Source organism: Pagrus pagrus (genome assembly GCF_965226575.1).
Source record: "Pagrus pagrus genome assembly, chromosome: 20".
Classification (NCBI taxonomy): domain Eukaryota; kingdom Metazoa; phylum Chordata; class Actinopteri; order Spariformes; family Sparidae; genus Pagrus; species Pagrus pagrus.
In genome coordinates, this window is record NC_140207.1 from 11,846,966 (window position 1) to 11,866,579 (window position 19,614).

General features: G+C 45.8%; 1 protein-coding gene across 2 annotated transcripts in view; it reads right to left on the reverse strand.

The window, feature by feature from the left end:
- boc (BOC cell adhesion associated, oncogene regulated) overlaps positions 1 to 16,765 on the reverse strand; it is a 28,280-nt gene extending 11,515 nt beyond the window's left edge. The window contains exons 1-3 of one of the 2 annotated variants that reach the window (XM_084340620.1): positions 16,509 to 16,765; positions 2,094 to 2,222; positions 592 to 864 (exon numbers count right to left, since the gene is read on the reverse strand). In XM_084340620.1, the coding sequence (XP_084196746.1) occupies positions 592 to 864; positions 2,094 to 2,205 (385 nt within the window). In that variant the 5' untranslated portion in view covers positions 2,206 to 2,222; positions 16,509 to 16,765. Of the gene's footprint in view, positions 1 to 591; positions 865 to 2,093; positions 2,223 to 10,671; positions 10,720 to 16,508 lie in introns of those variants that run through there. The other variant, XM_084340619.1, reaches the window with a different exon arrangement.
- Between the last annotated feature and the right edge of the window lie 2,849 nt (positions 16,766 to 19,614).

Genomic DNA, 19,614 nt, shown 5'->3' on the forward strand with positions numbered 1-19,614 from the left:
CCATAATTTCTGGCGAGCCCTGCTGTCGGGCCCTGTGGAGAGGAATGTGCTGTTGTGGGGAGCAGAGGGGCCGATGGAAGCAGGGGGCCCCCAGGCTGAGTCCAGGTCCCTTCTTCCCCTTCTCCTGACCGGCCCCTGGGTCCCCTCCATTCCTCCGACTCGGGTTACACAGCTTCAGGCCCCCCTCTCGGTCCCATGATGCATATCAAATATAACACCACACACTCCACTAAAAATGTCAGCAGTGAGAATAATTCACTTTAGCTCCGTTAGATCAAGAGGACGCCGCATACAAGCAGCTAATATCTAACGACGCTGAGCTGCCATCACTAATCGATGATGGGCAACAGTTTGTCACCATGATGAGAACTGAAGTTGGACTCGCAGCAGTGGAAAAGTACGTGGTTTACAGAGCGGTATTGGTGAGCATTTTAAGCAAACAAATTCCGCCTCTTCACTGTTTTTGTTCTGCTAGAAGAACATTAAGTCACAGCCGCTCTTTGGATACTCTCGCAAACCAAAAAGAGGCTGAAAAGGGGCCCGTGTGTTCGTGTTTATTTGTCTCAGCTGTGTGTGTGGGTGGCTACTCACTGGCAGCGGTGACATTTGCAGGCACACTGGCCAGGGCTCCAGCGCCGGTGCTGGCCACACACTGGTATCGGCCCAGAGTCAGGTTGGAGAGCGTGGGGATGTACAGGCTGTTGGGCCCCAGGACTACACCCAAATCTCCGTCCAAGAACTCCTGGCCGTTGAGGCGCCAGCTGATGTTGGCGGAGGCGGGTTGGGCGCTGCAGCGCAGGTTCACGCTGCCTCCCAGCTTCTGCACCACGGACATGGGCTCCTCAGTAAACACTGGCACCTCGTCTGGAGAAAAGATTGGACGTGGCAATCAGCATTTTGTCAACATATGAAGACATCTCTCACTGATTACATGTCAAACAATGTGGCCAGATGGGTTCCTTTTGACATGCATATGATTAATTAGGGCTGCAGCTAACAATTTTTTTCCCCAATTGTTTTTTCTTAAAGCGTTTTGTCTATAAAACGTATCTGAAACTGTACATCTTCGAGTACAAAGTGACGTCATTAAATGTCTCGTTTCGCAGGCCAGTCCACCAATATACCACAAAGTCAGACTCAGCCTGTCATTTTGAAGCAAAAATGTTCAAAAATTACTCATGATTATGAAAATAGTTAAATACAGGGCTGCCCAGAGTGGTTTGTTTATGCAGTTTTTATTTTTTGTCTTGCAAAATGATCTTAAAATATGTAGGATACGTGACGGGCTGAGTGACACTGCACCGAAAGTCAGTCAATTCAGGGAACTTCTGATCCTAGGACCATTTCACATCTTAAAAAGGTGCAATAGGTAAGAACTGGCCACCTCTTAAATTCATACTCCAAACAAATAGGGGGCAGCATATTGCCTGAGTAGTCGCTAACTGCTGCTGACATTAGCTAGTTAGCTCATTTAGCTGAGCAGCAAGCAGTCCAGACTGGGAGCTTCTGTGTGCTTGTGTGCACTTGAGCAGGTTAGCATGCTAACTTCAGTAGGTATCTCTGCAACACAATGCCAAGACGTCTTTGACATAGTGTAAAAAAACTCTTATTTCTTCACATACTTTTGATAATGTTGGTTCATTTTTTGATTATTTTTTTTTAACAAGCCCATCATTAAGTTTCAGACTGGCCCTCCGAAAGGAAACAGTTGTCTCAGTTTTAATTTTCTCTCAATCAGCTCAATTAATGTGCCAATCGTTGCAGCTCTACATACAATACTTCTTTTCAGTTTACTCATACGTCTCATGCAAACTACAGCACTTCTTCAGTTCATTTCAAATAAACTGCTGTTGCTGCTGCCAGACACGTACAACACCTCCCTTTCTGTGAACTCAGCCAGGATATTTTGTCCCTGGCAGGACTTACCCTGCACCAGGTGTTCTGGAAAAACTCATGTAAAGGCATTCATAAAGTGAGCAGAGATCAAGTCAGTCGAGTGCATTTGGAAATGGAAACTTTTTTTAATTTCATTTCAGCAGATTATTTCTTAGAGACCCAGTTTTTTTTTAAACCGTCTCAGTGCGAGTACTCACCAGTGAGAGAGGCGCCGCTCTGCAGGCAGCATAGCAGCACTGCACCCAGAGCGAACAACACTGGAGCCCTTCTCTTTTTCATCCACGGAGTCCAGTCTCGCTTTCCAGACATCTTCCATACACTACCCCCTGAAACACACACACACAGTGGAAGGTCAGAGGGTCATTTACAGACTTGGTTGATTCGAAACAAACAGCACGAGATGCAAAAAAAACAACGCCGCCAAAATTCAACTTGAAAACATACATCATCCTTCCAAACAGTCAATTTCGATTCATACACACACACACACACATACACACACGCACACGCACACACACAAACACGCAGCCATTAACGAAACACAACCCAGGCGTGGCAGCGCACTCTGCGCTACCCTCAGCAGCCAAACTCCAGACACAAATAAAGCCTTTCTTTTCTGTCAGCCCCCATCTCACCGCTGACCCCATCTCCTCCGCCTGCACCCGCACCCATCCAGCCCGCGCTCATCAAAGGGGCGCCCTCATTCTGCGGGCCGTAACCCGACCCCTCCACCTTCCCGCTCAGGTGTAACCGATACAGGTAGAGGGTCCAGGAGGAGGAAGGAGGGGAAAACACACAGGCTGCATTCAGGAGTCGGGACAAAGAACAACTAATGAGAGGCAGAACGGGGAGGAGGGGGGACGGGGGGGAAATGTATATCACAGCAGCGAGGCGTGTGTGTGAGATGGAGGAGAGGAAGGGTCTTTTATACTTCGGTGCAGTATGTATTGGGAGGAAAATGGAGAAGACGCTGGTAATGGTCAGTCTATTAACAGTTAATGCAGAGAGGGGAGCTTTTCTCTCTCCCTTGTCGCCTGCTGCCAAGTTTCCCGAATTCTTTCCTGTCAGGTTAAACTAACAACTTCCCGTCAGGATGAGGAGGGTGGTCCTGCAAAACTGAATCTCTATTACTCCCCCTCTCTCTCTCTCCCTCCCTCCGTCTCTCATATACATGCATGTCACCGAACATACTCAAGGGCACAAACTGTCCTGCGACGTTACAGTAAAAATGGAAGCACACAACTTTCTCATACATATTTGTCCCGTTCTTATTATGGCAAGGGGATGATTAATGAAGCTCAGAGACTCGGGACTACACACACACACATTCAGGGCCAAAGCAGGACAGTAAGAGAATGGAAACTCTTACAGTGCACCTTCATCATCTAATAGCAGCAGTGAAAATGTTTAGCCGCCTGGCACGTTTATTGAAAATGAGCAAAGCAGCAGGCCGACGGAAAAACAGCTGTTAACTGCGCCAACTGTCACACCAGGCTGCGCATTACTCCGCCACATTTTAATTGCTTATTATGAATGTGCGTAAACAGTTTGAGATTGTTAATTCTCACGACATGAGCAGCTATGGAGGAGTACTCCCAAACCTGCGCAAAAACATGTGAAACTGTAATTGTTTACTGACTGGAAACAAAAGCCATTTCATTCACTTATTAAAGCTGCAAAAAAATTAACTTTTTAGCATCATATTTTTCATTTTCGCTGAAAAATCCTATTAAAACCATGATGATGTGACATTTGTTGTGGTCTGTACCAAACAAGCATGTTTTCTTACATTTGGAGAACAAGATTTGCAGGTTAGAGCGTCTCTACTTCATCATAACGCTGTTTTGTCACACACTTTACCTTTATCAAAACAATAACTGACTTTCTTGGCCAGTAGCGGGCAGCATAACAAGTTGTAAACACAACACAGAGCTTTAAGCTGACTTGTTAGCAAACACACCTGCATCATATATGAAGCAACACGATCATTTATTTGGAGTTGTGTGTCTGACTGAATGAATGCAACATCAATATTCACTCTATTTTAGCTCCATTTTTGGTCTCCACCTTCTCCTGAGGGAAAAACCTCGCATTTTAGAGGCTAAATGCACTGTCTGCTCTTTAGTCCTCAGTTTAAAAGTAAACAAAGTTAATGTGCTTCATGAGAGATGAAAATGCCTTTTTCCGACTGACCTGCTGTCGCCATTCAGAGAGAAGCAACAAAAAACAGCAGTAGATTTAAACATTCTCCTCATCACTCCAGACAGATCCTTCACACATCAATTCATGACACAAACACCTATTCACCTATTTCACCCTTTGAGGTTTGACTGCTGCCCGTTCATCACCTCCACCAAGGAGGTTAAGTTTTCACCTAAGTCTGTTTGTTGGTTTGTGAGCGGGATTACACAAAAACTACTGAACAGATTTCCACAAAACTTGGATGGAAGATGGGTCTCAGTCCAGAATAGTCCCCATTAACTTTTGGTGCAGTTTCTTTGGCAGATTTTCTATAAACTCTGTTCAAATTGGCAATACATTTGGATGGAAACAGTTGTTGACTTGTAGCTTCTCTAATGTGGAGATTTGCTGCTTTTAACTTATTCGGGTTATTACGAATTGAAAATCTTTCAGTTTGGACTATACGTCAGACACAAGCAATTTGGGAGCCATGATGCACATTCTCACAATGTTTACTACGAAAAAACAGCCCTCAGCTGCAGCCCTACATACATGTATCGTTTCATTTACTCTCTCAGAGTAGCCCATCAGTAGTGGGCTCACTCAGTAAACAAACAGCAAGCTACTGTGGAACCAGGAGTGAGCAAAGCTGAACGCCTGTGGCTTCTGTGGCCGGTCGCTGTATGGACACAACCCGGGACAGCTGCCCATAAAAGACACATACATCTGTATCGCGCACCTGTCCCAGCTGTGAGAGCCACTGACCGTAAACCACACCAGCCACTCTGCCAACTGGACACACAGCAGGACACGCTGGCCCTCTTACCTGTCCAATATCTGCCTTTCACACACAAATACAAGCAGTGAGACAGGAACAGAGATAGAGTTTTGTTCCAATCGAGGTATGAGAAGGCCCCTCGTATATCATCACTCCCTAAAAACAGCCTCACTCCTCCGAGCCTGTCTTTCTGTCTGATTCATTAGTCAGCAGGGTCCTGTGTTTGCTTAGCGGATACCCTGCCTCCAGATGAAAAGTTGGCCTGACATCTATGTCCAACTTTTTCCATCCATCCTTCCCAGAGAAGTCGCAGACAGCGAGAGGCAGAAGAGCCTCCTACGCATCAGTGAGATTGATAAAAAACAGAGCACGCACACAGACAGCTCCCCTAAATCAAGAACCGAGAATGTGTGTGTGTGTGTGTGTGTGTGTGTGTGTGTGTGTGTGTGTGTGTGTGTGTGTGTGTGTGTTAATGTGTGCCTGTGCCTGTTTTGTTTCAGTGTTAGCAGTGAGGAACAAACGCTGCATGGCAACACTGTGGGAGCAGCTTTGTGGTATTAAAACATACTTCAGTGACAGCGAAGTGAGGAGAACTGTGTGAACTGCGCAAATCTGCCAGATCCAGCGCAGAAGTATGATTACAGGAGTGTAAAGCTATTTCTGTAATCATGTTGAGAAAACTGACACTGGCTACTGTGAGACCTGGCTTACTTGAGCGTCGACTCCCAAGTGACTCTTGGGAGCAAATCTTATATACAGTACATCCTTTGCCTTGGTTTTATCCTGAGACCAAAGCAAATACATGAGACAGCTGCAGGTGGGGCTCTGTGTACAACTTCCATACTGTTATTGTGCCAATCTGCAGAAAGTTGTGAACAGATGGTCCAAATCACAGTCCTGTCGAAGCTTATCAAAAGTATCAACACTTAAGCGATAGCACATGTTAAAACAAAACACACATCGATAGTACAGTAACTATTTAAAAAACCTGATCTACAATCAGCTTATCAATCCAAGGCTGTAACGAAATTGTGGCCAGGACTTTGTCGAAAGAGTTGTCGAGTATCGCTTTTTTTATACTAATACTGAATACTGAATGTTGAATGAAAAAGGGTGTAGTTGGAAAAAAGTGTGGTATAATGAAAGAGTCTATTTTTGTTATTGGTGGAGCCCGATCGATATATCGGTATTGACGTATACGTTCAAATTGCACTGACATGAGAACTTTGTTTAAAGAGGTTATAATGCAGAAAAAGGTGCTTGATTTTCAATTATTACATTTCTAGTTTCAGTCAGTTGTTTGTTAATCAGTTAAATATCCTGCCTTCATTACATAGTTTTGTCACAAAGGGGTCACTGCAGCCGATACCTTGATATCGATTCTACACTCCATCCACTCAGGCTCTGGTCATCCGTACTGCAACTCATGCCATGAATGTGTGCATATATATTGAAAACCTCAAACAATACCCTGCCTCTGCATCACTAGGGCCTTCGCTGCTCACACGTTACTTATTCAATCTTCTAGATATATGCATTGAAAAACCTGAAAAACACTTTTAGTTCGGGATATAACACTGCAAAAACTCAAAATCTTACCATGTATGTTTGTCTAATTTCTAGTCTAATTATCTCATTAAACTCAATTGAAGACATGATTACAGAGAAAGTAATGTTTCAGTGAGATACAGGGACAATTTGCACTTGTTTTTAGACAGTCTTACTTAGTCCTAGTTATTTTTGAAGGGACATTTCTTCCTTGTTAAGACAATCGGATAGTGGCGACATTAAATGCAGTTTCTTTGTCAATGTTGTTATAAAAATCCAGTTACACGTTTAGTTTCAATTGTCACAGTAATTGATTCCAGTAAGTACCATGCAGTGTGGTTCAGTTTTTAAATTTGGGGAAAAGGGGAGCACTGGTATTGTATTGGCTCTTGGTATTGGAAGAGAAAAGAAAAAGAAAATGTCCAAAGTGTGTGTCACTTTAACATTCAAAGACTTAAAAGCTGCTTCGCTTGTACTTTGTTAAGACTTGTGATGTGACTTGGACCTTCCCTCCAAGTCTTAAGACGTGACTTGGACCCAACTCTGAAGAGACAGATGTGTGTGTGCCCATGTTTGGTGTATATATCATGCGGGGGGACTCGGAGGAGAGCACAACGAGCAGCAGAGCGTTCCAGGTCGTGGTGGTGTTGGTGTGTGCAGGCATGCATCATGAGTGTAGGTATGCGAGTGCCTTATATGTCGTTGTGGGAGAGAGTCACTTGACAGAAGTTCATTGTGAGCGTGCTAAGTAAAGACACCGGGGCCCCTGTTCTCCCGGGCCACTGCCAGTCCCATTGTCCCCCTGCCTCCGTGGATAAATTCATTTTGACAACCCTGCTAATTGGATAAAACCAGACTGGAGCCTCCTCCCTGAGCGCTCACATTCCATCTGCTTTCTGGCATGAAGAGGACACACAGGAGGGGAGGAGGTGGTGGAGGGGTAGCAGGGTAGTAACTCCTTCTGAGGAGCTGAGCTGTTGAATATTTATCACCTCCCCAAACTCCCCTCTTGCCCTCCCTCCTCCCCCAGTTTTACGTCTTTTTACACCCAGCGGCAACCCCCCCCTCCTCCCTCGAGGTTCTCCAAACACCACAAAGCCCCCCCTTTAGATAAACACATGCGGTGTCAAGTGTGAGGAGTGCCGGGGGTTCAACTGCCCCGCTCGGGCCCGCGGCCCACAATGCCATGCCGCATAGCTGCCATGCGGGAGGCCGGTTGCCCCTCGCAACGCTAACAGGCAGAACGCACCTTAATAGAGTGGAGAGTCATTGTAAAGCAGTGAGCCGGTGCATGGACAAAGACCCCGCGGACCCCTGGAGAAAGGGGAGACGCTACTCTGAAGGGCCCGGGGAAGAGCTGATGGGCCCTGCTCAATGACCAAAGAGAAGGGGGGGGGGGGGAGCTCAATGACCAAGAGGTTTGAGTCGAGAGTTTGGGGATGCGAGAAGGAGAAGGAGAAGGAGGAGGGGGTTCAATGCCTTTATGGATTGATGTGAGATGGGTGAAGGGGGTTTATGGAGGCAGTGGGGGGGGGGAGAGAGGTTGACTGAGAAAGCAGAACGGCTACTCAAATTAATAGAGAGGATGTCAACTGGCGGGCGAGCAGGAGGAGAGAGCAGGGCCTCGTCAATGAGAGGGTGTGTTTGAGAGAGCGCGTGTGAGAGCTTCGCTGAATGTCCCAACATATTTTCCCCCTCACTCCGTCAATGTGTTTGCTGGTCTCTCCGTTTGGCTCGGAAGGAGGATGAGGAGGATCCAGAGGGTCGCTTAACAAACCAGCAGCAACACACCCGGTTCACCATCTGAGCATCACGCAGGGAGAGAGCAACAAGATGGCAACAAGGAGAGGGCAGGGAATCATGGGCGGGGTCGCACGTGATGATTTCTTACATTGTTGATTCATTTGACTTTGGGATGCAACTAATGATTATTTTCATTGTTGATTGGTCTTATTCCCTCAATTAATGAGTTAGTTGTTTGGTCTATAAAATATCAGAAAATAGTCCTTTAAAAACAAGCACTCAAAGCTATTAATCGTTTATCAAAACAGTTTGAATTAATACAGTATAATAGTGAGCCAACAGTGATGACGTTCAATGTCGGGCTGCAACAAATAATCATTTTTATGATCAATTAATTGATTATTCTATTCTTGATTAAAGTGGCACTATGTAGTTTGGAAAAGACATTCAGAAAGGTCATGTTTATAACATTGATATGGTAATAATATAACTCAGAAATATGTCTTATTTCCATAAATGAAAAAAGGAAAATAAAAAGGATAATAAGGAAAGTAAGGTCCCCAGAACACTGTTTGAAGCTAGAAAGGTGGCAGGGTCCGCCAAATATGAACAAAGTAAAATAGTATGAAATTGTGATGTCCTGTCAGTTTGTTCAGTCAGAAAAACGAAGTGTTTGTTTAAGCATGAAAATCAATCGGTGAAGATTTTTCTCTTCTTTTTTTAGGCACTCTTAACAGACTTTCTGCCTTTCAGCTCTAATTCAGTCACTCATCAAACTGAATAATCGCCTAATCGTTTATATCAATTCTGTCACCTAAGTCTGTCTCTGTCACTACACTAATGTATACAACTGGTGTTTACTTGCTATGGTTATCAATATGTCATTCCTTTTTATCGACTTATACAACATAAATGGAGCTTTTTGCAACAATAAGTAGTGTAGTGATATGTGCATCTAGTTTATGATATATGCAGTGATGTAGTGAGATCACATTGCTGGACGTGATCTCATTCAAAGTACCGTGGATAATGCGATCTTAAGCGGAGAACCTCCGAACTTCTTTGTTGTAATTCCCTTAAGCAAAAACTTGGCAGAGAACAGATCTTTAAATATATTCCCATCTATCTCTCGGCTTTCTCGGACACAAGGGAACCTTCTGGAGTCTTATCTTGGCATGAAAACTCGGCCCAACAGGTGGAGAGGGGGCCAGTCCAAATCCTCCACTCGAGACATCACTCGTTCTCATGCCATAAAATTACACATCAAAAGCATCTAAGCATCCCTAACGAGGTTGAGAATTCATCCCCTCCTCCTTCATAACACACACACACACACACACATATGCACACGCTTCACAAAGTATTAACGAGCTATATGCCCGTCCAACCCCTGCTTCGCCCCCGAACCGACACTAACGAGCTACAGAGCGTCTCAAGGATTAACGAGAGGGATCTGGACAGGCCCGACATGTCGAGGAGGGGGGCGTTCTAATCAATTAGGCACCGAAGCATTTGCATAATTTAGATAACGAAGCTGAATTAACCACGGAGAGCTAATTACTGCGCCATGGCGAACACACCCACCCACATTCCTCCGCCTGGTGTGGGATGCCAGCGTGCCCACTGGGGCCATGGGAACAGGATTGGATCATCACTGCTGCTGGAGGAGTCTCAGCCAGAGAGATGGAGCACACGGGGATGTAGGTGGTGTTAGCCAATCACATCGCAGGGAGGAAGGGAGGGAAGAAAGATAGATGGGCGGATTTATAGAAAGAAGCAGAAAGACGCAAAGATGGGTGGATGAGAGGAAAGAAGGAACGATGAAAGGAAAGAAGGATGATTGGAGGGATAGAAGAAAGAAAGGGAAGATTGATGGAGGCATCATCAATGGAAAAAGAAGGAACATTGGATGGACAGGAGGGAAAAAAAGAAATATGGATCATGGAGGAAAGAAATATGGATGATGAAGGAAAGAAAGAAAGAAAGAAAGAAAGAAAGAAAGAAAGAGTTGGATAGAGAGAGAATAAAATATGGATGATGTTAGAGGGAAGGAAAGGTTAGAGGTTAGACAATCAGAAGGAAAGAAAAGAGGATGGATGGACAGAAGGGACGATAAAAACAAAGGAAAGCTAGCTGAGTGTGTGTTTAAAAAAACTAGATAACCAACTTCACTCTTTAACCACAATCGAACTCTGAACACACATTGTATACACGTGTTTTCATCGCACATGCAAACATGTTCATGAATCAATTATCTAATTATAATATAGAAAGTGTGTGTGCGTGTCTTAACTCTTGAAGGATCATTTCTGAGCACACACACATAATCATCACACAGTACTGAGAACGCTACATATATCCAGCATATTTCGCAGTACTCATCACACAAACACACGCGTGCATGCAGCTACATATTTCACTCACCCACAGCCATTCTTTCCCTGCACACACACACACACACACGACTGATGACACATAAGCAAGCAATCACACAAACTCCTATTACATGGTAAAAGTATACTCACAGAGGCACATAAATATGTAGACCTCAGGAAGTTTTTCCAACACCAAATGTCAACACGCGAAAGAAAAAGAAAAAAAAAAAAAAACGGGCTGCCACTTATCCTCGGCCTGAGAGATAAACTACAAGCACGCCACGGCATTCATGCATGCTAATATAGACTTTCATAGCTGTACATATATTCGAGCCTGCCTCCTTGTGTGTTCCTGCATCGTAGGGAGGAGGGAGGGGAGGGAGAGAGGGAGGGAGGAGGGACGTGAAGGGGGTGAAAGGGGCCCCCCAACTCCTTTGGCAGCTCATGCATCAGAGTGAATGGAACCAATTATAAATCAAGAGCAATTTCTCCCCATTATTCAGCAGGAACCAGGAGGGAAAAAGAGGGAGAGAGAGAGCGAGAGGAGAGAGAGGGAGAGACTGACCCAACAACTCTCAGTGGGAGACGAAGGAAGGAAGAGAAAAGCGGAGGGAGTGAAATATTATATGAAAAACAGATACGAGGACGCATTAGGAAAGTGAGATAAGGCAGAAAGAGAGATGAGGGAATGGAGAAAGAAAGTTATAGGAAAAACACATACGGGGAGGAATCAGAAAACTGAGAAGAGGCAGGAAATCAGGCCGAAAGCGAGGGTGTGGGGACGGCGGAGAGGGCGCAACCCGACTTCGACGGCCCGCTCGGCGGCTAAAGAGCGAAAGCTGCTGGCCTGAAAGAGTTCCTTAAGAGGAGAAACAGCTGGAGGAGGCTTTCAAAGAGAGCCCTCGCCAGTGTCAGAAGCTGAGTCTGTGTGTACCATTTGTCCTGTCAGTCACAGCTCACAGATGTGCTGCGAGATATAAAATAAAACCTCACACACACACACACACACACACACACACACACACACACGATTTTGGCAGAAGACAGAAATGCGTTGTCGATGGAAAATTCCAGTTGTGATAACCTCAGGGGCCCAATAACTTAACTAATCTGGTGCCCAGTGATTTATTCTGTTGAATCATGTCTTCTCCTGCCAGTTTGACATTCTTCGATGATGAGTTTTTTCTCTCTGGGGCAACACTTTTAAATCTGATTATTGGTTAAAGCCCTGGAACGAGACCCAGATTCCTTGACGTTTTTGTCTTTCTGCTGCTTTTATTGTTTCGTTCACACATGCTCGAGACGGGGGATACAGAACACGGTTAACACGGGGAGGTTTTTTTTTGTGTGCGCAGAACTCTTCGAAAAGTTACCAAAGTGTGTGTAATTGAGACGGCCCCAGTCTGAGTGCAATCTTGTGCCTGTGTGTGAATGATCTATTAGAGCGTCTGGGTTGCTTTTGGCTCGTAATAACACCCCCTAATCTTTGTCCAAATATCTGCTTTGCACACACAGGGCTATTTGTCTACACACACACACACAGCTTACTCCTTACTGGAGTCTGGAGTTGATCAATGATCTAACAGCACTCGCACCAGCCTCACAATGTGTGTGTTTGTGTTTGCGTGTGTGTGTAAGGGAGAGAGTGAGAGTATGGGTAACTTCATTATCCAATCAAGGGCTTCTTGACTTTTACTTTAAGTAGTGGAACAAATCAACTCAGCTGGTTTAAAGGCTTTGGGTAATCCTCATTAGGCTGCTGAGACAACAAATGAAAGCATGGTTTTCTTCATGATATGGATATAAAACCTTAAAAAAGGTGCACTTTGTAGTTTTGGGGAAGAAATTGCAATCAGAGGAGAAAGATCACTTCACTGACTTGTTTTTAAAAGGCCTGAACAAACTCCATGACTGAATAAACTGAATAATTGTGTTTATTCAGCTATAGAAAAAGATAAATATGTCCGAGTTTGTATTATTACCTCTTTAAATTTGAAAATATTAAAATTCCGAGTTTGAATTTCTTTTCCAAAACTACAGAGTGCCCCTTTAAGAAACAGGAAAAGTCTCTCGCAATGAGTTTGTGTCTCCCGTCTCCTCTTTCCTCAATAATCTCTCTCTGTTTGAGCCTGTTTAATTAGCCTCTCCAACTCTCTGTCAGAACTTTCTCCTTCACTATTCTCCCTTTTTAAAAAAAAAAAAAAAAAAAAAAAGCTCACATTCCTTCTTCACTCCCTCTCTCTGGCTGACAGGGAGGATCAGGGGAAGAGAGGTATGCAACCCCAGGGGAGGGGCCTGGAGCTCGGCCACCTGCCGGTCCAGGTGTCCCTCTCTGGTTATCCGATGTCTTGACTGGACACAGAAACCCTCCCGGGGGCGCGGGGCCTGAGTCCTGAGCCTCCAATCTGTCAGCGCTGGACGACTAATGCACCGTATGTCAACAGGCCAATATCGTCCAGCTCTGGGAAATGAGGCAGCCTTATTTGGCGTGAGTGTGTTCCTTTGCTAGTTCATGAAAAGTACCATCAACTTGGGAAAAAGTCTCTCGGATATTATAAAGTGTAAATAACTAACTTCTTTCTCCCAAAGCGACCACGCAGGTGAGACCAGTTGAGGACCACAATGACCAGCAATGCATTCCAGTGTACACACACACACATATGTGCAGCAAAGGCCCTCAGATCGAGCCTGCAGGCTGTTATGACTGCATGAGTGTACCCGCTGTCATAGAGATGAAAGCGTGCCCTCAGGAAGGATTTTTTTTCTTCCTTTGTCAATTAACGCCAATGTTACACCCACTACAATAACAACGCTGCTTTCCAGCGCCGCAGTAGAAACTCAAGAAAACGTTGGCTCACAAACACAAAGTTTGAAGCAGACCCGACGGAACCGTTTGTAATCTCAAAATGCATCTCCAGATCCATCTCCATCCGAACACTTTGATTCTCATCCAGGCTGCGAGAGTCAAACATGTTAAATCCTATCCATCCGCTCGTAACTGACGTCATAGTTCAATATGGCACCAAGATACGAGCGAGAAACTATTGGCTGCGTACCTAAATCCACACAGTAACTTCTCCTCACGAGCTAGAAACAGGAATGAGAACTCGGGCTCCTATAGAGCGGCTGAAAAACTATCCGCCATCTTTTAGGCAAATGGTGGAAAACTGCCGGTACACGTCTGTTTGGCAGGTAACCAAGATCAATCAAATATAATTTCAAGTTCCAGCTGCTAACCAAAAGACAATAAAGTCTGTTTCCTGTCCTGAAACCGGAGGTCTCTCTCGCCGATACAGGTATGCACACTTTCAGTCCCAGACGTCAGCACAGTGTCGGATTTTAGGGGACGCTTTAAAAAAGGTCTCTACTTCCAGGCGATGGCTGTTGTTTCGGCCTGGGACTGCAGCCTGAAAGAGTTTCATTCATCACAACGTCTTGTACAGAAAAAACATAAATTATGATACTCCTATAGGGACTTGAATCGCACTTGTGGTATTCAAGAATGGGTTGAAGTATACTTTCCTGGAGTCGAGAGCTGCAACTGATGGTTACTTTCATTTTCTCATAGTCTAGTGATATCTCCAGCTCTCAGAGCCTGAGGTCACATGTTTGGGGCGACGTTGTTTGGGGCCCTAATGAAGACGTAGTGGTCGAGACATGGTGGCTGTTTTTAAAAAGGAGCACTATGTAGTTTTAGAGAAGATATTTTAATCAGAAAACGATCTTTATCCACTGATTTTTACGCCTAAACAAACTCTTTGTTTTCGTGAGTGAACAGACAAATTGACCTTAAAGTTCAACATGAATTCATACTGTTTTACTCTGTATTTGGCGGACCCCGCCACCTATCTAGCGTCAAACAGCTCGTTTGTTCAGTTAAGGAAAGGATACATATTTCTGAGTTTGAAGTTAGTGCCCCTTCAGTGGTTGTCCTTTCATCGATCTAGCCACTGTAATAAAGGCTTTTTTCGTATTTCCTTCCTCTTTTTGATGCCTCTTCTTGTTTGGCGGGCCTGGATCGCCTCTGGTTTGAGTTACGAACCGCAAAGAGAAAGATTTGAGATTTTTGGCATCTTTCTTCTGTATTGTTGTGCTTCTGTATTAAAAGGAAAACTGAGACCTTCCAGGCGGCAACTGTTGTTTTGACCATGGACTTCACCCTGAAAGCGTTCAGTTTCACATCCTGGATTTAAAAAAACACGATCATACACCCTCCTACAGGGATCCAAACCGTGTCTGGGTCTACTTTGCTATCGTCTTGACTGTTTTATCCCCCACAGTCTGACTGTAGCCCTTGAAATATTAGCCTAAAAACTTACATAAGACGGACATATTTGCGTAATAGATGGATTATGAACGCCTATAATTGTGTCTTTCCAGGCACCACATAAGTAATCAAAGGGGCCAAACAGTGTGAGAAACAGGCAGATAATCAGACTGGAATCAATTAGTCCCAACTTTGATCCACCCGACTGCCAGAGATGATCAACAACAACAACAAACCCAGCGACCAAACAACAAGGGCCCTCTTTTTACTGGGACCAATTAATTCCCTCATAAGCCGTGCGCCTAATTGGAGGAGGCCGGGGCCCATTCGTTTCGACTTTTAATCCAAGTGACATTGATTCAGCGCGAACAATCGGGCCCTCTTGTCTGATGCCATGTCTGTCACTGAATCGCAGAGGTTCCTCCATGCGAGCGGGGCCAAATGTAATCCAAACAACAAAACGACACCTGGGGTTGGAAACTTGAGCCCCTGCGGCTGTTCCTGCGGGCACTCCTCCGTGTCCGTGCGCGCCCCCTCCCCTCCTCCCCGCCAGCCCGCTCCTATGCCTCTGCACTCGGCCCCCACGGTGAGTGACACCCCCCGGCCAACACTCATTAGCAGCCCAGGGGGATTAAGACAAACATTTTCTCATTAAAAATCAAACCTTTGAATGAGGGGATGATATCAGGAGAGAGTCTCCTGTCAGGGGGAGGCAGGATGCTGCATTCCTGAGCGCACGGAGCAGCTGTCAGTTTATTGGAGGCTTTAATTAGGTTATTCTGACACCAGACTTTGGTTTGAGGGGTGGAGGGGGGGTTAGGTATAGAAATGCACTCAGGTGGAATTGTTATGATTTCCTTTGCGCCGCGAATGAAACTTACGCATGCCATTTTGCGCAGAAAAGTGGAGAAAATATAGGATTTCGTGTAAAAACAAAGCATATAAGTTACTTTTTGAGCATCTTTATGAGCGTGCGTGAGCCTTTTCTGAGCTCTTCCTTCATTTTGGCTGCTTCGCCGGAGATGTTCCCCAGCCTGCCGCTGCATCGCAGCACTCCCCGGTGATAATATGGGGGTAAATCTGGCACGGCTCACCATGTCTGTTTTCTGTTACCCTATGGGAGCGACTATAGGCTGCGGCCTTCAAGACGCACACGCATTTCCCCTCAAAAAAACAAACGTATGTCTAAAAAACACAGCCGAGAAGTCCTGCAACGTGTCACGCCATGCTCGCCCCCCGCTCGGATGCACGTATCCGGCTGAAAAAGTCGGCGCAAACACGCTTAAAATGAAAGAAAACGTCGGAGAATACGGACGCGGAGGCTCATCCAATCACAACAGGCTAAGTCCCGAGGACAAGTTAACGTTTTTCATTAAAAGTTGCGGAGAAACGGAGCGCCAAAACGCACGCATCCATCCCGACACAGGAGATGCGCGTTCAGAAAGTTTGTTGCAAAGTTTATGACTCAATAAGCGGAAGAAAAAAAACAAAAACAAAAACAAATGTGGCTATCAAAGTAGTTCCCCCCGGCACGAACTCGTCATCTAACACCAAAATCACAACGTTTTCTGGAAACAAAGCGGCACAGAAGAAGGAAGAGGCTTCGGTTTGGCTGCAAACACGCACCGAAAGTGTCACATTTACGTTTAACTTTGTAAAACATGTTGATACGAAGCGTAACACCGCACAATCGTGGACCGCATGAAGGGATCAAACTTACCCGAACTGCTGGATTTGGTGCTCACACCTCGCTTTAAACCGGCCGATCCTCTCCTCGCCTCTCTCCTCTGGTGAGTTTTAGTCCGCAAAAACAACTTTTTACTTCTCTTTTCCCTCTAAAGCCTCGCTGCTTTGGTAATTTACTGCGATGCCACCGACATTTTCTTCGGCTCCCCAAGTTCTCACATTGAAAGGCCGTTTTTGGATGACTGAGCTCTCAAACAATTCTCCCTTTTGCGACGTCTTTTCGGGTCCTCCCACTTCCCAAGCAGGAGGAGGGATCTGAACAATAGGGACTGGCTCCCAAAATCCCAGAGCTGAGCACTGCAGCGCCGTTTCTCCAGACTAGAGAGCCCTGCGCAGGACACATGAGGACTTTCCAGAGGCTGTGCGTAAAACTAGAACTTGAATCAACATTTATTAAGTCAAAAAAAAAAAGCGTGTGTGATCAGAAAAACTCCCTGAAACGTGATTTCTTTACAACTACGGTGTCCTGGAGGAGAAAAGTGCGCCCCCTCCCCCTCCTCCTGCTCTGTTCCCCCTGATTTGGTATGCGTTGGTCCCCACAGAGTTTGTATTGACCCCCGTCCATTGAGGCCTGCAGGCCCTTCAGTGCAGCTGTGCAGTGCTGGTGCTGTGTTGTTGTGAACTGGACGGGCCCAGTCAGGACTGTGCAGCACGCACACACACACACACACACACACACACACACACACTCTCATACCACAGTGATCACAGCTCAAATCCCCCCTCTGTGCTCCCTCTGGAATTCTCTTCTCCACTTCAATCAGCACACTTTGAAACGAGGGGAGCCGTTCCCGTCCACTTCATTAATAACCGACTATTCCCAGATCACAGGGTTTGATAGCGGGGTCTGTCGGTGGGAAGTGGGCCGCGTCTCGGCCCCGTGAATGCAGGAACTCCCACCATGATGTACCTGAGGGGTTGTTGCAGCTCAGCAGGCCTCCATTCACCGACGAGCTGTGGCATTTCATGACACCTGTTGCTCTTGTTCAGGTGATAATGCGCTTGTGAGCGGACTCTGAGCGTCAGCCCGGCCTCAAGATGTTCTCAAGGAGTCATTAATCGTGGGTGTTTTCTGTGTTGTGCTGCACTTTGCCAGCGCTTTGCAAGCTCTGCCAATGTTTTGGTGTTGTTGCTACCAACTCTGTTTGTATGTGGCTCCCTCACACCAGCGCCACCCTGCACTTGCACTGCAGAGTCTCAAGAGTGGGAGAAGAAAATGGGGACTCCCAACCCCAAAAAAACCCTCCATGGTGCCCCTCCCCCCTCTCCATCTCCCCATGCAGGGCTGGATGAATTAGCTCGGGACAAAAGGCTTTGTGGGCCGGCCATGAAAGGCCTATTAACCATACTGCATCCCCCAGAGGCCCTGCCCGCAGGACACCGCCTCCCAGAATGCCACTCTCTCAGCAGGCCGCAATCCCAGCATGCACCGCTTCCCTTCAGCGCTAACCCCTGTCACCCCCGAGGCTCGCTATAGAGCCCCACACAGATTGTCATGTAGATGATTATAAATGTTGTTATGAAAGTGATGGAGGGTGAGGAGGAGAGCGGGGGGGCGTTGTTGCAGTGTGATTTGTGCGTTTTACCAACAAAGAAGAAGAGTTTGACGAAGTGAGAGCGCCAGGTGAGCTCAGGTGTGAATCCATCCAGTGCATGTCATCATTAAAGGAGTGTGTGTGTGTGTGTAGTGTATGAGGTGATCTTTTTCCCTCAAGGGTCTCCACTGTGCTGTGCCCTCTCCTCTCCGACCTCCTCGCTCCATTGTTTAGCTGAGCGCCATGACAACGACCCGCTCTCTCCTTCCCTCTCTGTATCCTGCTGACCTTAGCAGCTGTGTCACTTCCTCGGCGTGACAAAACCAGATTGAATCACACACACACACTTGTGCTTTGTGGTGCATGGGAGCTCTAAACCAGCACACTTTCACTCTCACATTCATAAAAGCGAGACAGAAGAGGAGTCTCGGTCTCTCTCCGTGCCACTCTTCATTGGTGAATTTGGACGTTGTCGCACAGGGCGAGAAGGAATATTGTAAGGACAGGTTCAGACGCCTGCATGTGCATCAGAAACGGTGACTGTAATCACTCCTCCAGTCCTGATTGGCCGTGAGGCGATCCCCTTCCTCGTGCGACTTCAATGTAATAACGCAGCCACCACATTCACTTCAATGGAAGCTACACTGTCACCAAGTCACAGTTGAAAGTTGGAGCTGGCTCAAGCTTTGATTTGTGCACACGGCGGCCATTTTCCTCTCACACTCGAGGGATAATGTTACATCGCTGTGTTCCAGGTTGCAAGTCGTTTAAACGTTGGTAATCAAAGTGAAATAACATATTTGACAACCCATTAGCAAATGTTAGCATTCAAGCACTTCTGATCTAACATTATCGTTTGATTACATCCATTGGTTTTTACTTCAAGGCTTAAATAAATGTGTCCAAGATGTGTGTTGATATCTTAGAAATAATTTACTTATCCTGTAACGCCATGAATAGTAATGTTAGCTAGGAAGTGGTTGAATGCTAACGTTAGCTGTTGTCCAATGGAAGCTGTGGATTTTCCACAGCCATAGCAGGATCCTGCCGATGAACCAGCGTTTAAGGTCTTTCTTTCCTCTGAGACAGGGAACGACTTTAAAATACAGACAAAACCGGTGAGTGAGCGCAAAATGACGAGGATTAGATTAAGTATGAAGCCTTGTTCAGACCAAAGATTCACAACAAGCCTAGCATTGTCTTTTCAGGCACTGATTATTCAGGATGCAGTGAAATGAAATGATGTTTCATAATTTCAGAGGCATAAAAAAGAATATGTGCAGTATTTTGCCGCCTGATAAACTTTGAAACTCACTGCTCTGCCACTCAAACTGGATTTACTGGATCGTATTGCATCCTTTCACCTGCATCTGACACATGACCCCTAACCAATGCCACCTCTTTTAAGTTTTTTGGACTAAACCCAAAGAAGGAGATGAGGAACAGTCTTTGTTTTGTGCAAAAACGAACTTGAAGACGGCAACCTTTGATACTCAGTCCATATCTGTTGACCTAGATCACTCAGTGTTACAACAAAGGCCACTT